At 37.1% G+C, this 22,594-nt stretch overlaps 1 protein-coding gene across 3 annotated transcripts in view; it reads left to right on the forward strand.

The window, feature by feature from the left end:
* Positions 1 to 332: 332 nt before the first annotated feature.
* The window catches only part of LOC141905320 (myosin-IIIb-like), a 38,578-nt gene continuing 16,316 nt past the window's right edge, over positions 333 to 22,594 (forward strand). For all 3 annotated transcript variants that reach the window (XR_012619256.1, XM_074794158.1, XM_074794159.1), the window contains exons 1-22: positions 333 to 498; positions 3,013 to 3,078; positions 3,180 to 3,307; positions 4,966 to 5,068; positions 5,555 to 5,657; positions 6,061 to 6,217; positions 6,470 to 6,575; positions 6,662 to 6,781; positions 7,477 to 7,585; positions 7,844 to 7,960; positions 8,550 to 8,737; positions 9,260 to 9,442; positions 9,577 to 9,688; positions 9,871 to 9,953; positions 10,535 to 10,585; positions 10,691 to 10,810; positions 10,952 to 11,037; positions 12,835 to 12,930; positions 18,887 to 18,978; positions 20,268 to 20,420; positions 21,098 to 21,222; positions 22,129 to 22,325. Coding sequence is in view for 2 of the 3 variants with exons in the window: in XM_074794158.1 (XP_074650259.1) it covers positions 391 to 498; positions 3,013 to 3,078; positions 3,180 to 3,307; positions 4,966 to 5,068; positions 5,555 to 5,657; positions 6,061 to 6,217; positions 6,470 to 6,575; positions 6,662 to 6,781; positions 7,477 to 7,585; positions 7,844 to 7,960; positions 8,550 to 8,737; positions 9,260 to 9,442; positions 9,577 to 9,688; positions 9,871 to 9,953; positions 10,535 to 10,585; positions 10,691 to 10,810; positions 10,952 to 11,037; positions 12,835 to 12,930; positions 18,887 to 18,978; positions 20,268 to 20,420; positions 21,098 to 21,222; positions 22,129 to 22,325 (2,603 nt within the window). In the remaining variant the exon portion in view is untranslated. The remainder of the gene's footprint in view (positions 499 to 3,012; positions 3,079 to 3,179; positions 3,308 to 4,965; positions 5,069 to 5,554; positions 5,658 to 6,060; positions 6,218 to 6,469; positions 6,576 to 6,661; positions 6,782 to 7,476; positions 7,586 to 7,843; positions 7,961 to 8,549; positions 8,738 to 9,259; positions 9,443 to 9,576; positions 9,689 to 9,870; positions 9,954 to 10,534; positions 10,586 to 10,690; positions 10,811 to 10,951; positions 11,038 to 12,834; positions 12,931 to 18,886; positions 18,979 to 20,267; positions 20,421 to 21,097; positions 21,223 to 22,128; positions 22,326 to 22,594) is intronic.

Here is a 22,594-nt window from a genome sequence, read left to right on the forward strand (position 1 = left end):
AGGTACGACTGTAAAGAACGCCGACTTAGGGCCCGGCAGAGTGGCATCGCGGCCGGCCTCGCCGATCGTTGATAAGAACCAATGAATGGCGCGTATTTAAAGGATCTCTTGCGGTTTGGGCGAAATCTCATCATGAGGTTCAAATATTTTGTCAATTTTCGATGTAACGATTTCTAGATAAAGCCCTGTTTTTGGAAAGAGACCGTTTTCCGAATCTCTGATAATCTTCGATTTATCGGAGGCTTCCGTTTTTAGTTATTCCTGTTCCGTAATTTAGCAATCTTAAATTGCTTCCGGGTTCTCTGGGTATTCCCAGATCGATAGGTTAATAGTTAATAATAAGCCTAGCTTTACTGTCATTTTCACTTGTTGATTGATTCACTTCAATCAATGACGATGGAAAAGTCAAACACGGATGATTTAACGACACTTACAAATCTTGATGATGATATACTGTTATCGGAGCTGAAAAAACGTTATGAGCAAAACAAAATCTATGTATGAAATTAATATCGATGGCGATACTAATTAAACATGCTTAAACATAGTTACTAGTAGTTACCTAATCGTTGGTGGTAAGCTTTTTATAATCGGATGGGCTTATACCAACGTTAGGGATGACAAGGGCCAAAACACGGTTGAAAAAAGTAACACTTCAAAAATATACTTTAACTATTGACTTCAGTACACAATTAATGGCTTAATCACAAACTAACGCACGACCTTTCGAAATAATCCAATTTTATCTATGTTTCCAGCGATTAATCAACATTATTTTGAGAAATTAATTAATTTCTCCACAAATTTCGCCATTGGCCGCCATTTCTCTGTATTGCATACATGTGGCATGATAAACAAGGTGACCTACAAGGATTTATATAAGGCTTAGGCCTTCAACTTCAATTTTTATTTTTGATAGTTTTCCAACTTATATTTCAAATCTTCGTGGTTTCCATTAGAAATAATTAAAAAATAAATTCTGGTTGAAGAAAAATGTGAATAAGTGTGATTTCTTAATTTTTTTCAATTTCGTCAAGTTTCGTCTCGTTAGTTTGTGTTGTGGTCCTGGCCTTAGTCCACAGGTGCCAGCATTCTCCACACGTTTTCAAAATGGCCGCCGTTGAATCGATGGAAATTTACTCTCAATTTACGGCCGATTTGCACATGGATTAAGGTCGTCAGGTGAGGTGTTATAGGCCTAGGTATCGAACAAACTACCAATCTGTTGTGCGTTGATTACAACAAAATTAGACGGATATCTTAAGAGACAATGAAATGCCAGGCAAATTACTCGTGAGTCAAATTGACTCACGAAAATTTCATTGAAAATGACCTTCCCATTCCTGACTGTGGTTTGTGAAAATATCCGATCGTGAACCTAAACACAGACAGGTTACTGACTAGCTAAAAACAGAAGTAGGCCTGCTGATTCTCAGTTTATCGAAGTTAAGCCAAGCAAAACCCACGTTTATTGTCTAAGAATGTTTCCAGGTTTTAACTAAACCTTTCACTGAGAGCCTTAGTGTCAGTGGTTATATCGCCATCGCGACCCTTTGTGGTAGTTCCCACGAACTCTTAGTACAGGCAGTATATGGATGGAGTGCCGCGAACCAGCCACACCCAGCACTGGGTGAAACTAAACCTCATCATCAGAAAAACAAAAATGAAAATGATAATGATCATTATTAACATCATCACTGACATTTTCTTTTCTATGAAACTCAAAATGTTGAAATAGCTTATTATCAGAGTCTATATGTAGGCCTAATATACTTGTAGCTTAGATCAAATGGTTTTTAAATACAGTGGAACCTGCTTAATTCGGATTATTTTGGCCCAAAAAAACTCATCAAATTTATTGGAAATCTGGATTAAAAGTCATTTTCTTGTATGTTAATGAACAAATAGGCTAGACTGCAAATATCTGGATTACCGGGTAGACCAAAATCCGAATTAAGCCTATCTGGATTAAGCAGGTTTGACTGTAGGAAGTAGATATTTGATGAAATCCGGTATCTGGAGCAACTGCAGTTAGCTGTCCCATTAGTACCCACACCTAGCTTAATGAGATTAACGTCACATGCGTCGCACAGTAGAAGGGAAAGTGACCCAAACTGCAGTTAGACCATTAGAATTTTCAGTGAAATCAGCGAGCCTTAAAATGGTCGAGGCTGCGCTAGGAATACGCTTGCCCGGGTTTGAATCTGTTCTGTCCACTTTATTTTCTGTAGATCTTTCCTTCACTCTTTCTTAAATTTTCTATGACGTCATGCACTTCATTGGGCATGCACCATGTGAGTAGCTAATCACTGACCGTTTCTTGCTAAATATCTTCTTGAAAATGAAACTGGATCCGGCTGCATTGAATAAAGTCGATTCTCATCTCGGACACTTTGAATATGGGCTTTGATCATAAATGCTTACCGATGGGCTTGGGATACAGATCCTGGGGTTGTTGATAATGTATCTTTTTTCTGAATGGTTGTTATGCAAGAAAACAGAGAAAGAATGTCTTGCTTCTAAACTTTTAAAAAGACAATGGCCGCTGGTTCCACATGACAATATCAGGAAAGCCGATATCCTGTATCATATCCTATCGTGTAATCAATCTTTGAAAACATCACGAATATGATAGACTTATCAATTTACTTGGTGTTTTGTAAGATGTATCCTTCCAGGAGCCATCGCCTTCAGAAAACTTGGGTCAATCAGACACAAGATGGCCGCCCTGTAACCTTTTTTTTGTCCAAAAACATCATGTTTGACTTGAATTCCGGGGCTGATGCTTACTAATAAGTGGCCCTTTTCATTGAAACAGGGACCCAGGCCCCCGATAAAAGCAAATGTCACACATATTGTCTGTCAAATGGCCGTCTATTAACTTCTGTTAGCTGCTTGTGCTTGATGGACAATTGACAGTCAATAAGACGCGCTGTGATGTCATAGGCATTTTACCTATTTACTGAAGCTTACAGATGGATAATTGCCATCTGATCATATTCTTTCCTTCAGACCTTTGTTGGTGATATTCTCGTTGCCATTAATCCATTCAAAGTGCTTCCTATTTATGATAAGAAGGTACGTAAAAACCATGAAACCTTGAACGATGAATGATTTCAAGATCATAATTTATCTGGAACTCAATTCTATTCTGAAATATTTGTTTTCTTTCCATTCAGGTTTCACATTGTTTTAGTGGGGTGAAGAAAAGTGAAGCATCACCCCATATCTTTGCTATCGCCAGTTCAGCCTATCATGCCCTAATTGGACAGAATTCTCCACCACAAAATCAATGCATTTTAATCAGGTACCTAAAAAATAAGTGTAGTTATTTTTTTTTACTTCAGTTCAGTTTATTCACGAACAATTTGTCAATCAAAGTTGTTCCAAAAAAACATCATTGATATGTAGAATGCACATTTCTTGTTCCAATGCCTAAGTACAGAGAAAACTCTCCAACAGTCGAGATGTAGTTTGCACACTGGGCATAGATGCAAAGTTGTTTAACTGGCCTCTTGCACCATGCCAGATCACCAACCCTAAAGAACCCATAAAAGCTGATGTGATCGGGACATTGAATAATTCTAGTACAATTGTCCAAGGGAACTGACCCCAGAACTTGACACTTTCGCCTAAACAATAGCAGTTTTATGATTAGGCCATCATCAACCTTTGCCGACCTCCTCAAGCTAATCAGAATCCCATTGACCAGGGTAGTTTGGCAAGGGTCCAAAGAAAACCACTTAGGCGGTGTACATATCATATGGCCAACCTATAACTTGCAGGCCCATCCCGAATGTATAAAGTATGCCACATTAATATGTGAGATGATTCGACCGGTAAAATTGGTTTCTGTTTAAAATAATGCAAATGAAACTGCATATAAAGGGGCCTAGCACGATTATGCTTGTATTGATGTATTACTGAGAGATACCCTTGCCAGACTAGCAGCTAATGCAACTAGGCATTTAGCAGTAGGTGTGCTGGTATTGGTGTCAGGCAGGTGTCCAGCTGTTCGAACTTGTGGACCTGCAAAGAATGAGCGCAAGGCTGTATTTTTTTGCCCTGGTATGTGAAGCGCCCAGGACTGAATATTCCACCAAAGGCACCTCAATACAAGAGGGCTAACCAATTCCTAGCAGCTTCCATTGCTAGGTGAAGGGAGTCCGACATGACCATACAAAGGAGCGCTGTTAAATCCTTGATTGAGGATTTATAGCCATGATATGTACTTGACGCACTGGTGATCTTGACAAGATGGTCAGGTGCAGGATGCAACATCGATATTATGTTATCTTATTTATCAATATTGTAAACAAATGGTTTCCTGACTTGACTGATTCATCTAAATAATCCTGTAGCTTCCGACAATCGCCACCAAGCTTCTGAACCACTAACTTTTGCACTGCTTCATATTCACCTAAGGTATTGCTACATATCCACCTTAGGTATAACCAAACTCTTTATTGATCGATGGCTTTACTTTTCAACAAATTCATCATCCAAAGCATTTTATTAGCTGCTTCTTCATCTGTCTGTATAAGCTACATTCATGAAAGCTGTTCAGTAACTGCCAAACATCAACTTGTTACCATCAAATACCGGTATGTATTCAAGTTTAGATACAGCAATGATTCAGAATCATCTTCTTCAAGCTTAATTTCATTCTTGGAATGAATGTCATTTTGTTTCATCTTAAGTATCCAGAATGCCTTTACTATGTTTGTCATTGGGGTGAAGTTACTCTAACCGAACTAGTACTGAGTCAGCTTTACCATTTTATATTCTTGCATAGCTCTGGGTCCTGGCATAAAACTGTAAAACTGGCCATTAGTCAGGGAAAACCAAAACCCAAACTAAGACAATGCTTCCATATTTGATCACCACATCTTCAGTGAGACTTACTATTTCAATATCAGTGTATAAATCATCTGACGAAAAGTTATAATTGATTGTTGGTTACAGTGGAGAAAGTGGAGCTGGTAAAACTGAAAGTACGAAATTTCTGATAAAACAGTTGATTGAGCTATGTCATGGAAACAATCAATTGGAACAACAAATTTTACAGGTAGGTGAAACCATGACAGCTATAATATGGACCGGTATGTATGACTCATAACGTGCCAGTCATTCATAAAGGTCAGCTAAGTAGGCGACCGCTAGTCTCCAACTAACAGTTTTAGTAGCCAAAAGACCAAGTTGGAGCTGAAGATATGGGAGATGGACCATATATGAACCAGCTTCTTGGGGTGGTTGGCTGTGTATAGACTAGTTTATTGAACATGTAGCTAAAAACATGATTCTTTTACTTTACTGTATTTTTATTGGTAAACCGTGCCATGCATCTTGATTAAAATGCCTTTTTGAAAAATGAAAATATTTGGAGTTACCACTTTTACAATGAGTAACATTTGTGGGCCTACAACTTGTAAAAATCTCTGCTCGTTCAGTAACCATGAGTGAAATCTATCAATAACATCATTGAGACTTAAGTTTTCACTTATCCAGAAATTATTTTTTTTTAATCCATGACTATCTTTTTTTATCTTATCAGGTGAATCCACTTCTTGAAGCATTTGGGAATGCTCAAACTTTAATGAATAATAATTCAAGCCGGTTTGGAAAATTCATCCAGTTGAAATTTAAAGAAGGACAGGGTGAGCATGGTGACTGCATTTTGTGGCCCTCTTGGGGCTAAACCCCAGCAGGCTATTGGTCCGCTTTTCAACGTTGTCTGTCCGTCTACCTGTCTGTGAGCATGGTGACTGCATTTTGTGGCCCTCTTGGGGCTAAACCCCAGCAGGCTATTGGTCCGCTTTTCAACGTTGTCTGTCCGTCTACCTGTCTGTAGACATGATCTATCCATTTGTCTTTGACAGAATCCAGGTTTTTTCAGGTTTTGATATTTGTTCCTATGCGCATGACGACATGTTTTGTTTCATCATTGTTGCGATTGTCAGATTGTCACGCATCTCAGATAGGCATGGCGTCCCTGGACCCCTAGCTTAAAAGTGAGCCTGCTCTGAATTGTAGCCTATTCATGTTTGACTTTTTAATTAGTGATAGGAGCGAAAATCTCAGAATATCTCTTAGAGAAATCAAGAGTCATCCGTCAAAGCAGTGGCGAGAAAAACTTCCATGTATTTTATTATATGTTGGCTGGACTGTCTTCCCAACAGCTGCAAAAATTTAAACTAAGCCTGACTGGGAATTACAGGTAAATTGGTCACAAGTGTTATATTCATTCCAGCTAGTTATTTTCAGTGTAAATTTTGGCAATGCAGTCATTTCAGCTTCTATGGCTAAACAAATATTCAGCTTGTTTTGGAATAAAAATAGATACATAGCTCAAATGCCAATTTTGAAGAAATCAAAAACAACAACATTAGTGGTTTAGTGAATTTATTCTAGTCTTATTTGTTTATTGAGGCCCTGATTTATTTCGCTTTCAATTATGTTAAATTTTTAGTTACCTCAGTGATGGGATATCAAGTTTGCGAACAAAATTCGATCGGTTGAAAATGTATCATGAAGACCTCATAAATGCGATGGATTTGGTTGGTTTCACCGAAATTGTAAGTTCTTCCATCAGGATCTTGACAATGTTTCTCAGACAGATTGGAAATGAGGCAAATTGAAAAGTTTCTTCATTCTTTTTTAGGAACAAGAGTATGTGTTTACAATTTTAGCGAGCATTCTTGCATTGGGTCATGTCTGTTTCCAAACAGATGATAACAATGTTGTGTGTGCCATTGACCAAGTACCTATAAAGACTGTTGCCGTAAGTAAAATCTGATCTGAATGTAGAAGAGGATTTCTAAACTAATGTCTATTTGAAGTAGTTTGGATGTTGAGTGCAATATCTCAGTCAGTTTTGGTAGTCGATACGTACCTGCCTTAAAATGACCAGCTGGAACAAATGGGCAGCTGAACTTAGATTTTGATTTTTAGACACCTTTGAGTGAAGTACCAGTTCCGGTCCCTTTCACTTTTCATTCGTCCATCTATCCATCCATTCCCAGATGGAAATTGAGTTTCTTGAGTTTAACAAGCTACAAAACAAGCTACAAAGCAAATACTACTGGGGTTCTTTCCTGTTAATACCATGACATTCATCAAAATGTGATGTATCCCGATCTGACTTGAGTGGGAATGACCTTAAGTGTCCTGAACCTTAATCAGGTGCGTTGGAAGCAATTTTTGATTGCTGCGGCCAAATACCGATTTTGGACAGGTTCTAAATATTGCTGCAGCGAATTTACTGACTTTCTTTAAAAACTTGGTATTCAAAAAAAAAAAATCATCATTCAGTAAATTATTACTGCGGCTTTTGCCGCTGCAGTCGCTGCACTTCCAACGCCACTGTTAATTCCTTTGGGCAAACGTAGCTTATGATTGGGAATAAGCAGGTTCTACTGTACCTGTGCAATTATGCCGATATTTATCTTTTTAAATCAGTCGTTTGTATTTTTGTAGGGTTTACTGGGAATCGATGCAGACTCTCTTCATGATCATTTAACACATTCAGTTACTGTAACTCGAGGTGAACAAATCAGGCGGAATTATTCTATACATCAAGCAGAAGGTACGGTGGTACTCAATAAGAATATTGCAGCTGAATTGAATTTGATTTTCTAATCACTGTTAATTATTCCATACTCATTTCAACTGTCAACCTTCAATTATCCATCTCTTGAGATCCTTAGCCTTGGTTGCCTTTTTGGTGGATGATCAAGGGTGGTAGACAAGTTAATATCATTTTGATTAACAATGAATTAGATTTTTCTAACCAGAAATTCCAAGTTTTGGCAGGAAATCGAGGATTGATTTTGGGTTTTTTCAGATGCAAGAGATGCAATGTCTAAGTCTTTGTATGGGCGTCTGTTTGGTTGGATTGTGAACAAAATCAACCACCTTCTTGCACCTGTTGAACAACTTCCAGAATCAGCGAATGAGATAGGTACGTTTATTCGATTTTACTAAATTCTATCTCATTTCACTCTCAATTTTATGGTCTCCGTGCCTTCAGCAGCTTGAATCTTATGGAATGTTTTACCTTTTTATAATTAGATCCTGTAGTGATTTGCCTCAGTAGCTCAGTTAGATATGGCGTGATGCTGTTGCATCCACTATCAGTGCTGAGTAACAAATGGGTTCAAGTCCTGCTGGCTGCTTACATTGCGCGGGCAACACCTCAAAGGCCGCCCCATTGTGAGGTTGAATGAATTATCCAATAGGGTTAGTCTTGGGAAACCAAGATCCAAGCGATGTAAAGCCCAAACAAACAAACTTTTAAAACATTTTTCTTTAGGCAATATTTTAATTGACTGTTTTATCTTTAAATATCAAAAATTGAATGATCATATATATGTTCTCATAACCCTGTATATTTGTATACAGGGCTGAAATGTATATGGAGCACGGCATATAAGAAATATATGTTATCGGTATTATTAAAGACTACTATTTATCTTATTTTCATTGAATAATTTGTGCTATAATAGGTCTACGTAATTATTTGCTTACATCATTAATATGTTTCATTGTAGGCATTTTGGACATATTTGGATTTGAGCACTTCAAAGATAACAGTTTTGAACAGGCTTGTATTAACCTGGCTAATGAACAACTTCAGTATTATTTCAATCAGCACGTATTCAAACTTGAACAAGAGGAATACATCCGAGAAGGGGTCGACTGGACTGAGATTAAATATGTTGACAACCAACCACTCTTAGTTAGTAGTAACGTATTCTATAGATGTATTGCACAATGATGCCCTTGAAAATTTCATTAATTAACATGAGTTCTAGAATGTAATCTTTGCTAGAAATTGAAACAGTGATTAATGATTAAGATTAACAAATGGATGAAGTTTGTTCGCAAGATCAAAATAGCATATCTAAGGAGGAATCAATACAGACTGATAAAGAAATATTAATACCTGTTAGATGAAAGATATCCTATAAATTCATCAAATCTAATGTATATTGAATTACACATAATACATTACATTGAACTTACAAGCACATCGGAAGAGGATACATTATTTTTGAACCAAATTTCCCTCAAAATATTGATTATGACACGCTCTTTCCATTTCTGGATATAGTTTTTTTTTTCTTACACAAAACTTTGAACTACTTGTGAATGATGACACTTTTTAACGACACGCGCAACTTTTCTGTTTATTATTTGCCATTAGTGGAAAAGCATCATGTTTTTGCTCAATCATGTAATTTTTACTTTCTGTGATTAGAATCTGTTTTTGAGCACGCCGATCGGAATTCTGTCTTTGCTCGATGAAGAAAGCCATTTTCCTCAGGCTACTGACGAATCACTTGTTGAGAAATTGAACAAAAATTTCAACCATAATCAATACTTCAAAGCACACCCTAACAGCAAACAGATGAAGTTTACGATATTTCATTATGCTGGAAAGGTAAGGACATACGTTCATCATAAAGACTGGAATCAGACAAAATATACACTTGATGATATGGATAATTTGAGCATGTAAAAATATTTTTCAACTAATTGTACTATGCCCATGAACCGGGTATATGTATCTTATAGGTTGAGTACAGCACTTGTGGTTGGTTAGAGAAAAACCGTGATACATTACCTACTGGAATCGTGGATATTTTACAGGAAAGTTCCAATCAACTTGTCAACATTATATTTAAGGGTGAGGTTAATTGTAGTCTATATGTCTATGTACAATCAAATGTATCATAGTCAAGAGGTGATTCCGATTTCAGATAGTCAAAGATGGTCCTTCCAATCACTGTGCCCGATTAAGCAATCTGTCATGATGTTCTTGTGAATGTCATTTATGTATGTTATGAATGTCATTTGTGTTTATCTTAGCTACGATGACAAGAACTGGTTCTCTTTCATTACAACATCGCACGTCAAAAGGAAGGATTTCTAGGAAAACGAGGAGAAAAAAGGTGAACAATTTATTTTCTAATTAGTAGCATCTTTTACTCTCCATCAACCTAATGCCTAAAAGTGGGCATGTGTTGTCTTGCGATGCAACACCGTGGTTGTAAATGGGCGTATTGGTTGACTGTGGCGTGAATGTTGCTGGTAGTGTGCGGCTAGTCTTTGTCAGTTGCAATACCAGCATAATGTCAGTTGCGACTCGGGGAGATGGTCATGTTGCATTGCAGAAAGTAGAACACATGCAACTTATAGTGACTGGCATTGCTGGCAGTAGCGAAAAATGAGTCGCTGGCAGTCACAAGTTTAATTTACGCCTGATCAAGGTTCGCCCTACATACCACTAATTACCTCTTTGAGCCACTCCTTCATTTAATGCCAGTTTGTTCATATGATTTAGGTACCAGTACTGAAATTTGTAATTGGTTTCACAATGTGTAATTGGTTTCATCAAAGCAATTTATTTTGAAATTTTTCTTTACAATTTTTTCTTTTCTGAAAACCAGTCACCCATTTAGAGTTATCGCAGCATTAATAAACTGACCTGTTGATAGAATATAATTCATTCATCGGTGTTATTTACTTCTAGAATGCACCACCGATAATTAAGAAAAAGATCACGGTTGGATTGCAATTTAAGGTTTGTTTTGTTGGTTTTATGTATTATTTACTTTCGTAACATGAGTATTCTATGAAAGCTTTATTTGTTTATTTTCCAAAAATAATGATTTTCTTTCGGTTGAAGAATTCACTGGAAGCAATGATGGAGCGTATGAAGTCAGCAGTTCCATTGTTCATCCGCTGTATCAAACCAAACAACGAGAAGTTACCGAACAAATTCGACGATGAACGAGTCTCAAAACAGGTAAACCCTTTCAATGCATTGTCAATGTAATGAGAGTGAATGTACTGTATATTTGCAATTTGGATTTGTAGATGATTTTTTGAAAATTTCATGCTGATTTTGATTGAATATTTTTATCACTTGCATGATTATTGTACATAGTTATTGTACACTGGCATGTTGGAGACGACTAAAATTAGAAGAGAGGGCTTCGCTATCAGACCAACTTTTGCCGAATTTGTCGAAAAGTATGTTAAAACCTAAATATGGATACTAGTTAAACATTTTCTGAAGATATTAACGAGCTGACTTTGCCAAAGCAAAAACAAATTCGTAACAAATTTTTATTAAAAGAAATAGAATCTACCTAGTACTAATTAGCATGTTATGCATTGCTTGCTAACTAAGTGTCAGCTGCACTAATCTATCCTTGGAGTAATCAAATGATTACTCCAAGACCTATCTATGTTTAATTCATGGAAGTTACTTTCTAACGTGATTCACTACTTTCTGCTTGGTCTTGTTGAGTGTTCAGCATAACTTGACATGCACATTGTGCCCCCATTCTTAATGAAATATTTACAACTAACAATATACAAATAGTCTTTGAGTTCACATGCGATGTTGAATCATTGATGGTCTGGGCATTCTAATGAATATATATATATATATTATATCATTATCTGACTTCTTAATATATTTTCCGGTCCTTACCTTGGACTTAAACTTAACAATTGCTGGGTCCAATTTTGCCATTCCCTGTTTCTCCTAGGCGAGGTTTACTCTAACTAGATGAGTCAAAACTGTATCACATAAGTGTCACATGTATGATGAGGAGTAGTTTGCTCTGTTGAAATCGATCTGAATTTTTGCATTATTTTAGAACTGTAACTAAAAAATCTTCTGTTAAAATATCCGGTCCCCTATTATGGAATACTCTATCAGAATCAATTCGAACTATTCAAAGCGAACCTGCCTTTAAGCGTACCTGCATTAAATCATTATTCAACACTTGGTAAATTTTCATTCTATACAAACCTATTGTAAAATGTGTATAAAATGTGTAAACATTTTTTTAGCTCCGCTGCGACCGGAGGTCAGCGGAGCTAAAGGGTTAGGGGGTGAGCTGTCGTCGTCCGTCCGTTCGTTCTTCGTTCGTTCGTTCGTGCGTGTCAACTTTTCCTTCAAATCGCTACTATAGTCCTACAGTTTTAATCGGATCAATTCCAAATTTGGTATGAATGTTCTATGGACCTAGGCCTATAAAATTACAGAGCCATTTTTTGGATTCGTCCCCCAGGGGGCGCCCCTGGGGTGGAGTTTCTATTTCTTCAAATCGCTACTAGTCCTACAGTTTAAATCAGATCAATTCCAAATTTGGTATCAATGTTCTATGGACCTAGGCCTATAAAGTTACAGAGCCATTTTTTGGATTCTTCCCCCAGGGGCGCCCCTTGGGGTGGAGTTTCTGTTTCTTCAAAGCGCTACTAATCCTACAGTTTTAATCAGATCAATTCCAAATTTTGTGAATGTTCTATGGACCACGGACTATGAAGTTACAGAGCCATTTCTTTTATTCGTCCACCAGGGGGCGCCCCTGAGAGTGGAGTTTCTATTTCTTCAAATTGCTATTAGTCCTACAGTTTTAATCAGATCAAGTCGAAATTTGGTATGAATGTTCTATGGACCAATACCTACAAAGTACAGAGCCCTTTTGGATTTGGCCAAAAGGAGGCACCCCTAGGTATGCAGCTTCAATTTCTTTAAATCACACAGCGGAGCTGTATAAGCCGATAGGCTCCTTGTTTTTCTTTTCGCCTGTTATTACTTGTGTGCATGATGTATGAGTGTGATGAATGTGGTGTGGGGTGTGGATGCTTCTGGGTGATACGGCTTAGATAGACTGCTCAGTCCCTCCGTACAGCCCCATTATCCTGTTACATTTTTCTTCTTTTAATCATACCTATTATATCGTCTAATAATGTAACATTTTAATGAAAATAAATTTCAATTATTGTCTTGTAACTTCATTATTTTCAATTCAGGTACAAGATATTGGTTTCAAAACATTCTCTTCCTGCATCCAGTGATTCGTGTTTATATATTTTGACAAAATCGGAAATCTCTGGCTGTTATATTGGGTATGTTGTATGCTTACTTTCATTGAACCTCTCCTCCCCATCCACGCAACACCCTCCCCTCCATATTTCTTACAAGCTCAGCAGTTCTTTTAAGAACTGACGAATTTTTTTCCTTGCACCTATTTTGAAATTGATACATTGGAAGACTTTTGGAAGATGTTTAGCGCATTCCTCCGCTTTAAGGCATCGTTTCAAAGATGAAATGCGTTCTAAAATTGCTCTAATGGTATTTTATTTTCAATCTTATATTCATTATTATTTATCATGTTTATTCATTCTTTAACTTTGATTCAGGGTACCCGCGTATTTTCATAGTAGTTTCCACTCGGTGAGCAGATTCAGCGCTCATAATGTACTGAAACACGTGTTGTTGAGTCTTCTATTTTGGTGATCCATCCTCCATAGCTACTATAAGGCTTTTAGCGAAAAGGCCTTATAACTTGAAAGTACAGAGCTGCCACTGGTACTGACATGAAAAAACTTTCTTTTGTCCTCTGTTACTTTTAGGCCAGCTGTAGGCTGAGCCTATTACTATACAAATGGAGTGAAATCAAATGACATGGTTTCCAGAGTAAAGGCTCTTTGACTGTGCAACTGGGCATATATTCATACAAATCATTCATTAGAGCATTATCCATTCTCCAACCCCTATGAAGCTGAATTTTGAAAGAGGGCCTCATTTATATTTATATGAGCTTTTTCGCGAAAATCTGATCGCAAAAATATCTGTTTTAAAAGCCAATCAGAAAGCAAAGACTCCTCTATGATTGGCTTACCTGCAGAGATCAGCAGGTGTTCATGTGAACCTGTGGTATCGTCTACTGTTTTACTTCCGGGTTTTATTTTAAGATCTAAAATTGTATTTCAATGTCGATTTCTGTGAAATCTTTAGTTGATTTGGTTTTTGGGAGGAATATTTTTATTTGCACTAAAGAAAATATCTTTGACAATTGTGCAAAGTCCGGGAAAAATAGCTTTTTCTCAAATCGGATGGATGGCTTTGATATGATAATTAGCCATGTGCTCAAACTACAAATTCAATCAAATTTTATTCTGCAAAAAATATCAAATCCAATTCAATTTTACTTCATTGAACAAGGTAAAACAGCAAATCCAATTCAATTTTGTTTTATTGAGCAAATTTCAGCAAAATTCAATTCTATTCCGCATTCAAATCAATAAGACCAAGGGAAAAGATTTATCTGAGGTATTTAATCCTGCCAGCTCCAGTCGCTGTCTGTGCTGAAAACACTATTGAATTGTGTAAATTATTAGCCTGGGATTGACTAGTCTATGAGCTGGGAGTGTATTTGGACTAATTTGGACACAGAATGCATCATTTGCTATTTTATGAAAAGCTGACATGCTGGCCATAGTGCCCCTTGGGGCTCTTGTTTCATCATAATTCTTCAAAAAGAATAATTGTTTTTTACCCCTCTGTGGTTGGACATGAGGAGTATTGTCATTGCATGCGTGTATCCATCCATCCATCTGGAACGTTAGTTCCCATCCATCAAGGTGCAGTCTTTTAAGTACAGTATTTATAGAGCCTTTATATTCATTTGAAAGGAGTATGCTATCCAGCTAATGATACCTATTAACCAATTGAGAGTACCGCTGACTTAAATTTCGGTCCGGTTTACTATTTACCACTGACCAAAATTTGGTCGCTGCGCTGTGTATTGTTGCACTTGGCTGGTATCGAAAGGAGTTCTGTATGACTTGTAATGTTAGAGACCACAATGATTTTCATTTCTTCGAGTCAGATTATCATTTAACCCTGGGGTTCTGGGACTCAAGGGGTAATAGTCACATTCAAGATGGCAGATTTGTGGCCATATTGGATTCTCACACCGTTCCCTCATACAGGGTGCAGTGTCCAAAGAAGAGGATTCTGATTTTCCATTTAATTCTTCCATTTTGAAATGCAATAAAAAGTAATAATAGAAAATTCAGTTTTTTTCCCTTTGCCTTTCCAATTTTTTCTTGAAAAAAGCCTAATACACTTACCTGTAGTATAAGTAACATTGTATTACTCCCATGCCAATTATACTTAAACATAACACATTTTAGTAACATAGCTGCACTCTGACATGGTATTATACTGGTAATTTTTAAAACCCACTGTATACAAAATTAAAAGATTTGAAACGTTGTGTCTTTAGTTTTAATTCTTGAGTAATGAATTCAATTTTAGATCTTTTAAATTTGAGGGTTTTAGACTTATAACACATTTTGCAGGGCAAGAAGAATTCACTTCTTTGAGAGCATATTTATTTGAAATGCATAGGCCTACATGACAAGGCGGATTGAAGGAGAGAACGTTAGAATTGTGTAACAGATGAAGGATCTGTAATATCGACGTTTGATATTCTCCATAATCTACCTGTAGGCAGCTTCGTAATATGTTCCAAAATAAAGAAAATGTAGTTAAAAAGTTGTAGTTAGAAAACGTTACTTACCAGGGAGAAGTAAGCTGCTGTTATATAGACTGACATTAGATATCTCACCAATTAGTTTTACAAATGGTTCTGGGATCCCACCAATGTACAAATTCATGTCCTGACCATATGGAAGATGATAAGTGACGTTTTCTGTTATCTGGCACACGTGATTTAGGCATTTGGTATCTGTATTATTTTCTTGATCGTAACTCCACCTTAAAAAGTGCCACTGATTCACCTGGTATGGACCGAATAATGTAGTAGGCCCTTTCCTTATACTCTTTCTCAGCCATATTGAATTGTTGATTATTGTTATGTACGGCCCTGTATGCCATCCAAATATCAACGGATACACTTGATATATCGAGTTTGGTAACAATTTAACGTTCAGCGTCACCGTGAATATATTGCTGCTGTTGAACGCATTGTGTAGTTTCGAGGAGAAATCATTTCCGTTGATGCGTATGTACGAATCTCCATTAAACACAGCCACCTTTTGATGCAACGTTTGGTCATATTGAAAATCTGCACTTTCAGATGTGGTTGAAAGATTATACGGAGATATATCATTGACATCTCCATCTAACAGCCAATGGCCGACCAGCGATGCTGAAATGATGCATTTTGACTCTAGATTAGTATGTTTACTGTGTAATTATGTTTGTATGACAACCACAACGAACAATGGCATCCCCAGGATTTGATCTAAGGAATAAAAGCCACTTCCCCATGGGGCAAGCATATCTGAAAAATTAACTTGCCCTCTACATGCAGTCCGATTGGTGGCACAATCAACCATTATATCGAGTGGGAAAAAAGCTTTTAGACATAAAATTGCACTGGCTCGGTGGACAAATGATAATGATAACCTACTTTCTGTAATGAAAACATACTTGTCCTTGGCAATCAGACAAGTGCTTAGATTGGACCCTGCGTCCCCGGAGTCAATGGGGGTTCAAATTTCGCTATGATTTGGCCAAATCCACTAAACTTTTTCGGCTGTTAGGCTTTTTAAATGGATTATAAATGGATGACTGCTAAATCCCGGGGCTGGGGTGGACTGCGTAATGAAATTAAGAATATCTTTCCCCTTTTCAAGAAAAGCACTACGACCCAACAGCTCCGGCACAAACACCATCAAATTACGTACCAGTAACATAATTTGTTTATCAATTTATCTAAAGGAGAAACCAGTAGGCCTTTTGTATTATTAGTTGATTTACCCTGAAACTTTTTGATCAAATGGCTATATTATCGAATAAATCATAATTTGATTGAAGTATTTTTTTTACCAACCTGAACATATGTCGATACCAGCACACACGCAAAAATAGAAGAAATAGATACACATGTTTATCATGATTCCATTTTTTGATGAACTTCAGCTCTCATGAAAACTCTTAAAATTTATTTACTCTATGTAGCTTAGTACTGGTCAGAATGATTTCTAAAATATATCAGATTCAACGAATCAGCCGATCTTCCAGCTATGTATGATAATGATATGCGCATCTGTTTTGCGTAATACCCATCGTAAATGTGAAATTGGACATCTATCAACTGAAGTTTGGTACAATTCCGTTCGTAAAGTCGATTCTGAAAATGCATTTGTTACCATCATATTGATTTGTGAAAACATCCATCTGACAAAGGAAACAATTGCCATTAGTGCTTCATAACTTATCTCTTTTTCATGTTAAATCAGTCTTTTGTTGTGACTTCCTATTCTCTTTTGAAGCCAAATGGATACGTTGGATATCGTATTTTTTTACAAAAAGGAAAGTGCGTTCAACATAATTTCTAAGCCATAGCGGTGTATCGAAATTCAATAAACACTAATGGAGCATGTGAAAACTGAATGACATTTCGTGAGCTAGTTACTATCATTCTCGAAGCTGTTTTCAATTACTTTACAAACTGATGTTAAGAAATTATCTAGCTCCATTATTTCGTATGGTTTGGATACGTGCATGGGTCCCATCTTTCAAACTTCATTACAAAATATTTCTACAATTTGTATGAAATTTGCAGCCAATACCGCCATGTTTTCATTTCTCCGTGCAAATTATCTGATTTTTATTATGAATTATACAGTTTTCTTTCTAGGACAGATATAACCAAACATTGCATCGACGATCTATCGGGCAAGGTCCACAAATACTGCAATACATTCTACGCCGTCATTATTTTTCATTTCTCGTATTAGGCAAATTAGGTCTATTTATAGATTATATAAGGTTCAATTCTGCCGTGATTATCAGAACTACACCTAACTTGAATGGTTGAATTATCTATGGGAAAAAGTGCACCCAAAATGTATAGAATATATAGATGTGTTTAGCTGATCCTTATCTTCCATCGTCCGTTCATCCGCAGACAAAATCATGTCTTTTGGGGAAATTTTGGTCACACTTAGATGTATGGGCTCAATATTTGTTCTGTACATGTATCTACCCTATTTGCAATCCATAAGTTGGCTCCATTGTAATCAAGATCGCCGATTAATGGCTATTGTTGTTCCCCAAATGTGGCACCTGCAAATTTTTAAAAAAGTTTTCATGGGAAATTTGAAGACGCTTTGATCGACAAAAAGGTCATTTTTGGTCTGAATTCCAAGGCCTGTGGCTTCATTATGCTTTGACATATTGCATTGAAATTTGACGTTGGTGGTATCGGCAAGGTATCGTTAACATACCAGAAAGGTTTTTGGATTATTCAATTGTTACACAATTGGCAGCCATCTTAGTGTCATCTGTCCTCTTCATAGATGGATTAAGGTGTTTGATTGAGCTAGGTTTAGACATCCGTGGCTTCTTTATATGTTGATCAAGGGTATTGAATAAGGGAGTGTCCAGAAATTGCGTACCTCAAAATCTCCCGTTTTTGTTACCCCCTCCCCCCTTGTACCACCTTTGTACCAAATTCACTGACCCCCTCATAGGTAGGTACCATGTTACCAATGACCCCCCCCCCCAGTTATATTGATGCAAAGAACACAAATCATAACAAAATATAAAAGATGTAAATACCTGATTCCAACAAGCGCGTGTAAGATTGATACCGGTACCTGGTATGGGGAATTCCCAGTTGAAGTCTACTACAAGTCACTTGAACAAGTCACTAAAAGCTGATAAAACACCAGTATCGGCTATTTTCATTTGAGTTTGGGTGCATAAAGTATGTACCAAGATTGATTAATAGCGCCCTCCCTCAAAGTACGTACCTTTTTGCTGACCCCCCTCCCCCATGTACCACTTTGTACCAAAATTCAGTAACCCCCTCCCCCAATTAGAGGTACGTAATTTTTGGTAGTAAATTTTCAGATTATCACACATTTCCTCTAGCAATTCCCGAGTAGGCCTGGTGTCCCTGGACCCATAGTTTATTAAGACTTACGATAAACTTCTAACAGGCATCTTGTTAAATATATAGAATGCCTTTTCAGATTCACTGATACATTAATGCCTTTTAGATCTTGGTATATAATGGAAATGATTTTGTTTTTTTCACAGGAAAACAAAGGTATTCTTGAAATACTCACACCTTGATCAGTTAGCTGACAGACAGCAATATCTTATCAAAGCAGCTGTGATAATACAGAAATGTAAGTACCACTATGTATAGATAGGGATACGCCCATAATACCTCCGCCCAAAATACCTCCGTCCAAAATCCCTCGGTCCAGAATCCCACACCCAGAATCCCTCCACCCAGAATACCCTTATATGTGTCCAAAATACCTCCACCCAGAATTGAAAGAAATACTATAATTCTATTATTTAGATGTATAAAGTACCACCAATATTGACTATTATACATGTATAGGATCATATATAATGTATTACGGTATATATAAGCCTATACTGAATAATAATTGAATAACAATTAATGACAACGTTCACTTCCAATTAGTTATGGCTGGGAATTTACAAATCGACCCAATTTGAACAAACAACGAGATAGGGATTATAGAATATTGGTTAGTTTATCTCATGTCTTTAATTTAATACTAGATTTCTCTGGAAACAATTCAATATTTAGATTATAGAATATTAATTAGTCCTATAATCTAAGAAAACAATGTACTACATTTCGGTATACACACTGAATTCAGTTCATTTCCATTTAACTGCAACAATGATGTTCGAACAATTTACTGAAATTAACATTATACTTTGTTTTGCTCAATTAACTACTTTTAAACTATAGAACTTTGGTTTATTTGAATATGGCCTGTAAATTCGAACTTTGATGGGGACAAATTCTAAAAAATTATATTACTAATAGGTTCCTAATTTTTGTTCTTCAGGCATAAACCCATTCGATCTAGGGCCTGGAGGTATTTTGGAAACATATGAGGGTATTCTGGGTGGAGGGATTCTGGGTGTGGGATATTTCAGTGGAGGTATTTTGGGCGGAGGTATTATGACCCGGATTCGTATAGATATGAGAAATCTCCAAAATTGACACAGGAGAAAAATACACAAAACATGAACAAATGTGTTCCTTGTATAATTTTCTGATTACCCATTTTCAAACTCAAATGTTGTAATGTATGAAGAGGACACAAAATATATTGAGAAAGCAAACTTTGCAACTCAATAATGCAAGATCATTTCCATTTATCATGTATGCTTATTGTGCGTTATGGTCATTTCATTTTGATTCTTAACTAAAGCAAAGACGGTACATAGTTTCCTGTGGTATCATCAGAATGTTGTACTGGGGTACAGTCATCTGATTGTGATGTGTCCTTCTTTGATATGATATGATTTTTACCAGCATAAATCAAGCTGTTGAATTTTAGAATGATGAAAGAAATGTGAGGTTGACAAAACTCATTTAGGTCACTTAAGTAAATTGATAATTTTGCCGCATCTTATTATTAAATAGGTTCAAGAGGTTTTCTTGATAGAAGAGCTGTGATGAGGCTCCGCATGGAATCAGAAAAACAGGCACTGCAAGCAGCAACATTGATGTCACAAGTTGGTCAACTTTCAGAATCCTGGTTCAGCAAACAATCTGACTTAATGACTATGACAGAAGGTATGAAGCCTCAGATATAAGACTAACCATATTTTGTTGAGGCTGTCCAGATTCCTGGTGCCAAATCTGAATTGACCCTACATCTCCCAGTTCACCCTTTCAACACGACGGAACCAGAGGGAACTGGGCTTTCAAGCAACTGGTGGCAACCAGAATAAATAATCGCCAGTCGCATCGAGTTGCCCATGTTCTACTACTTGTGACTGTGACTGACGACCTACGACTGGTCGTGTAAAGTTGTAGTCAACCCCAGCGCTTCTATGACCAATCACAGACAAATTGTAGCCTTACTGTAATCACATGATTGTTCTAAATATCAATATAGGTTCGGATCCTGGCGTGCTGGTTTTAAATTCAGATTTTCTTTATAGTTTTCCATTGATATTATTGCATTTCAAAGGGTTTTATTGCAATATATGCTAATTACATGAAGCCAACTTGAACCATAGTTTTGCAGACAAAATTTTCGTGGGAAAGCATTTGCTCTAATGTGTCCATTAACGCCTATTAGCGGTGAAACATTCAGGCATAATTCAGTAGTGTGTCCGAGACCAAATGCACTCAACATGAGTGAAACTATTGATTGAATTCATAGATTTTTTGTGGGTAATTTTTTCATCAATTGCGTTGAAATGCAAAATAATCTTTTATTGAATCAATTTGTATTCATATTACAGTATCATCGCTGGAGCCGTCAGATGGAGAACACCTCGAGTTACCAGAGTTTGATTTCCCGCCACCACCGCTGGAATTACTGCAAGATGATTTCAATGTGGATGATCTGCCTCCTCCACCTGATGAGGTAATTACAAATGAAATATTGTTGTAAGATTACAGATACAATCTCCCTGACCTATAACTAATGCTCTTTCAAACAAAATTGTAAGTGAGGAAACGTCTCTACAATGAACAGTGAACACTTCGGTACAAAATGAATATTTGACCTCTCTACAACAAATAGTAGCTGCGTTCACACTAGGATTTCAGTACGGTACTAAGCGATCACACTGATTCAAATTATTTGAGGCCTATTCGCGGCTTATTCAGTTCCGTACTGAAATTCGCGGCTTACCAAGCACGGAATGTGATCCCGCGCCAAAAACCCGATCTCATTACGGAACTGAGCTGAATGGCTGCGTATTTTCTGTAGTGTGAACGCAGATTCGGCGCTCAGCTAGCCGCGTATTTACATCCGCGTAGTACAATACACTCAACACTAATTACACTCCTCTCTATCGGCACACGGGGTGACTGCTATACTGGGCTTACTAAGTGCCAAATTGCTGAGTTAACGTGTGAACGTAACTGGATGTGTAAGCACCGTATTTTGGTTAATTCGGCACCAGCTAAGTTCGGTACCTCATAATCGCCGGCTAGTGCCACTATTATGTCTGCGCAGTCAAAAGTTGTTACAGTAATCAATACTATGTGATTACACACTATGAATACACTATCATTTTACACCATTCATGGTTAATTATTGGGTAATTCTATTGAACGGTTATGTATACATGGTACTAATTGACTTAATCAATGACTAATATGGGAAGCCAAAACTCTAAATTTCGCCATAGTGAACAGAGGCATCTATTGTCGAAAGGTTTTATGTCAAGGATAAAAAATCTATTGCCCCTCATCGTGCCCTATCTGTTGGCCAGAGCATGGCCCTGGGCATTACAAAATTTAATATTAATCCATCTTTGCATAGTTTTTGGTTGCTGGAGATAGCACATCGGATTCAGACATCATGGAAGATGATTTTGAACCGCCCGCACTACCACCGAAGAATTATAGAAAGTTTGGCCGTCAAGCAACGAAAATCTGGTTCAAGGAGACGCAAGCAAATTCTTTGCAAACATTGGATGGGGTGTACCATGAGTGGTTTCACGGAATTATTACTCGAAGGTGAAAATTGTATTACATTTTGAGGTTGCTTTTGCTATCATTTTCAAACATTTATTGACCAGTCATGCAAACGATAAAGCCATGGTGCTGTCCTGCGTATATTTCAAGAGCTTGATTTTAGGTCTGATAGTTCGTCGTACCCCAATAGTACAACTTGGCTATTGGTTGATACAAAATTTGGTTGATATGTCGATTCATATTTTTCTTACTGGGATTGTACTACATGAACCAAGGTTCGACTGTATGATTTTGTATTTAGTCATTAGACA

Source organism: Tubulanus polymorphus, chromosome 5 (genome assembly GCF_964204645.1).
Source record: "Tubulanus polymorphus chromosome 5, tnTubPoly1.2, whole genome shotgun sequence".
NCBI lineage: Eukaryota > Metazoa > Nemertea > Palaeonemertea > Tubulaniformes > Tubulanidae > Tubulanus > Tubulanus polymorphus.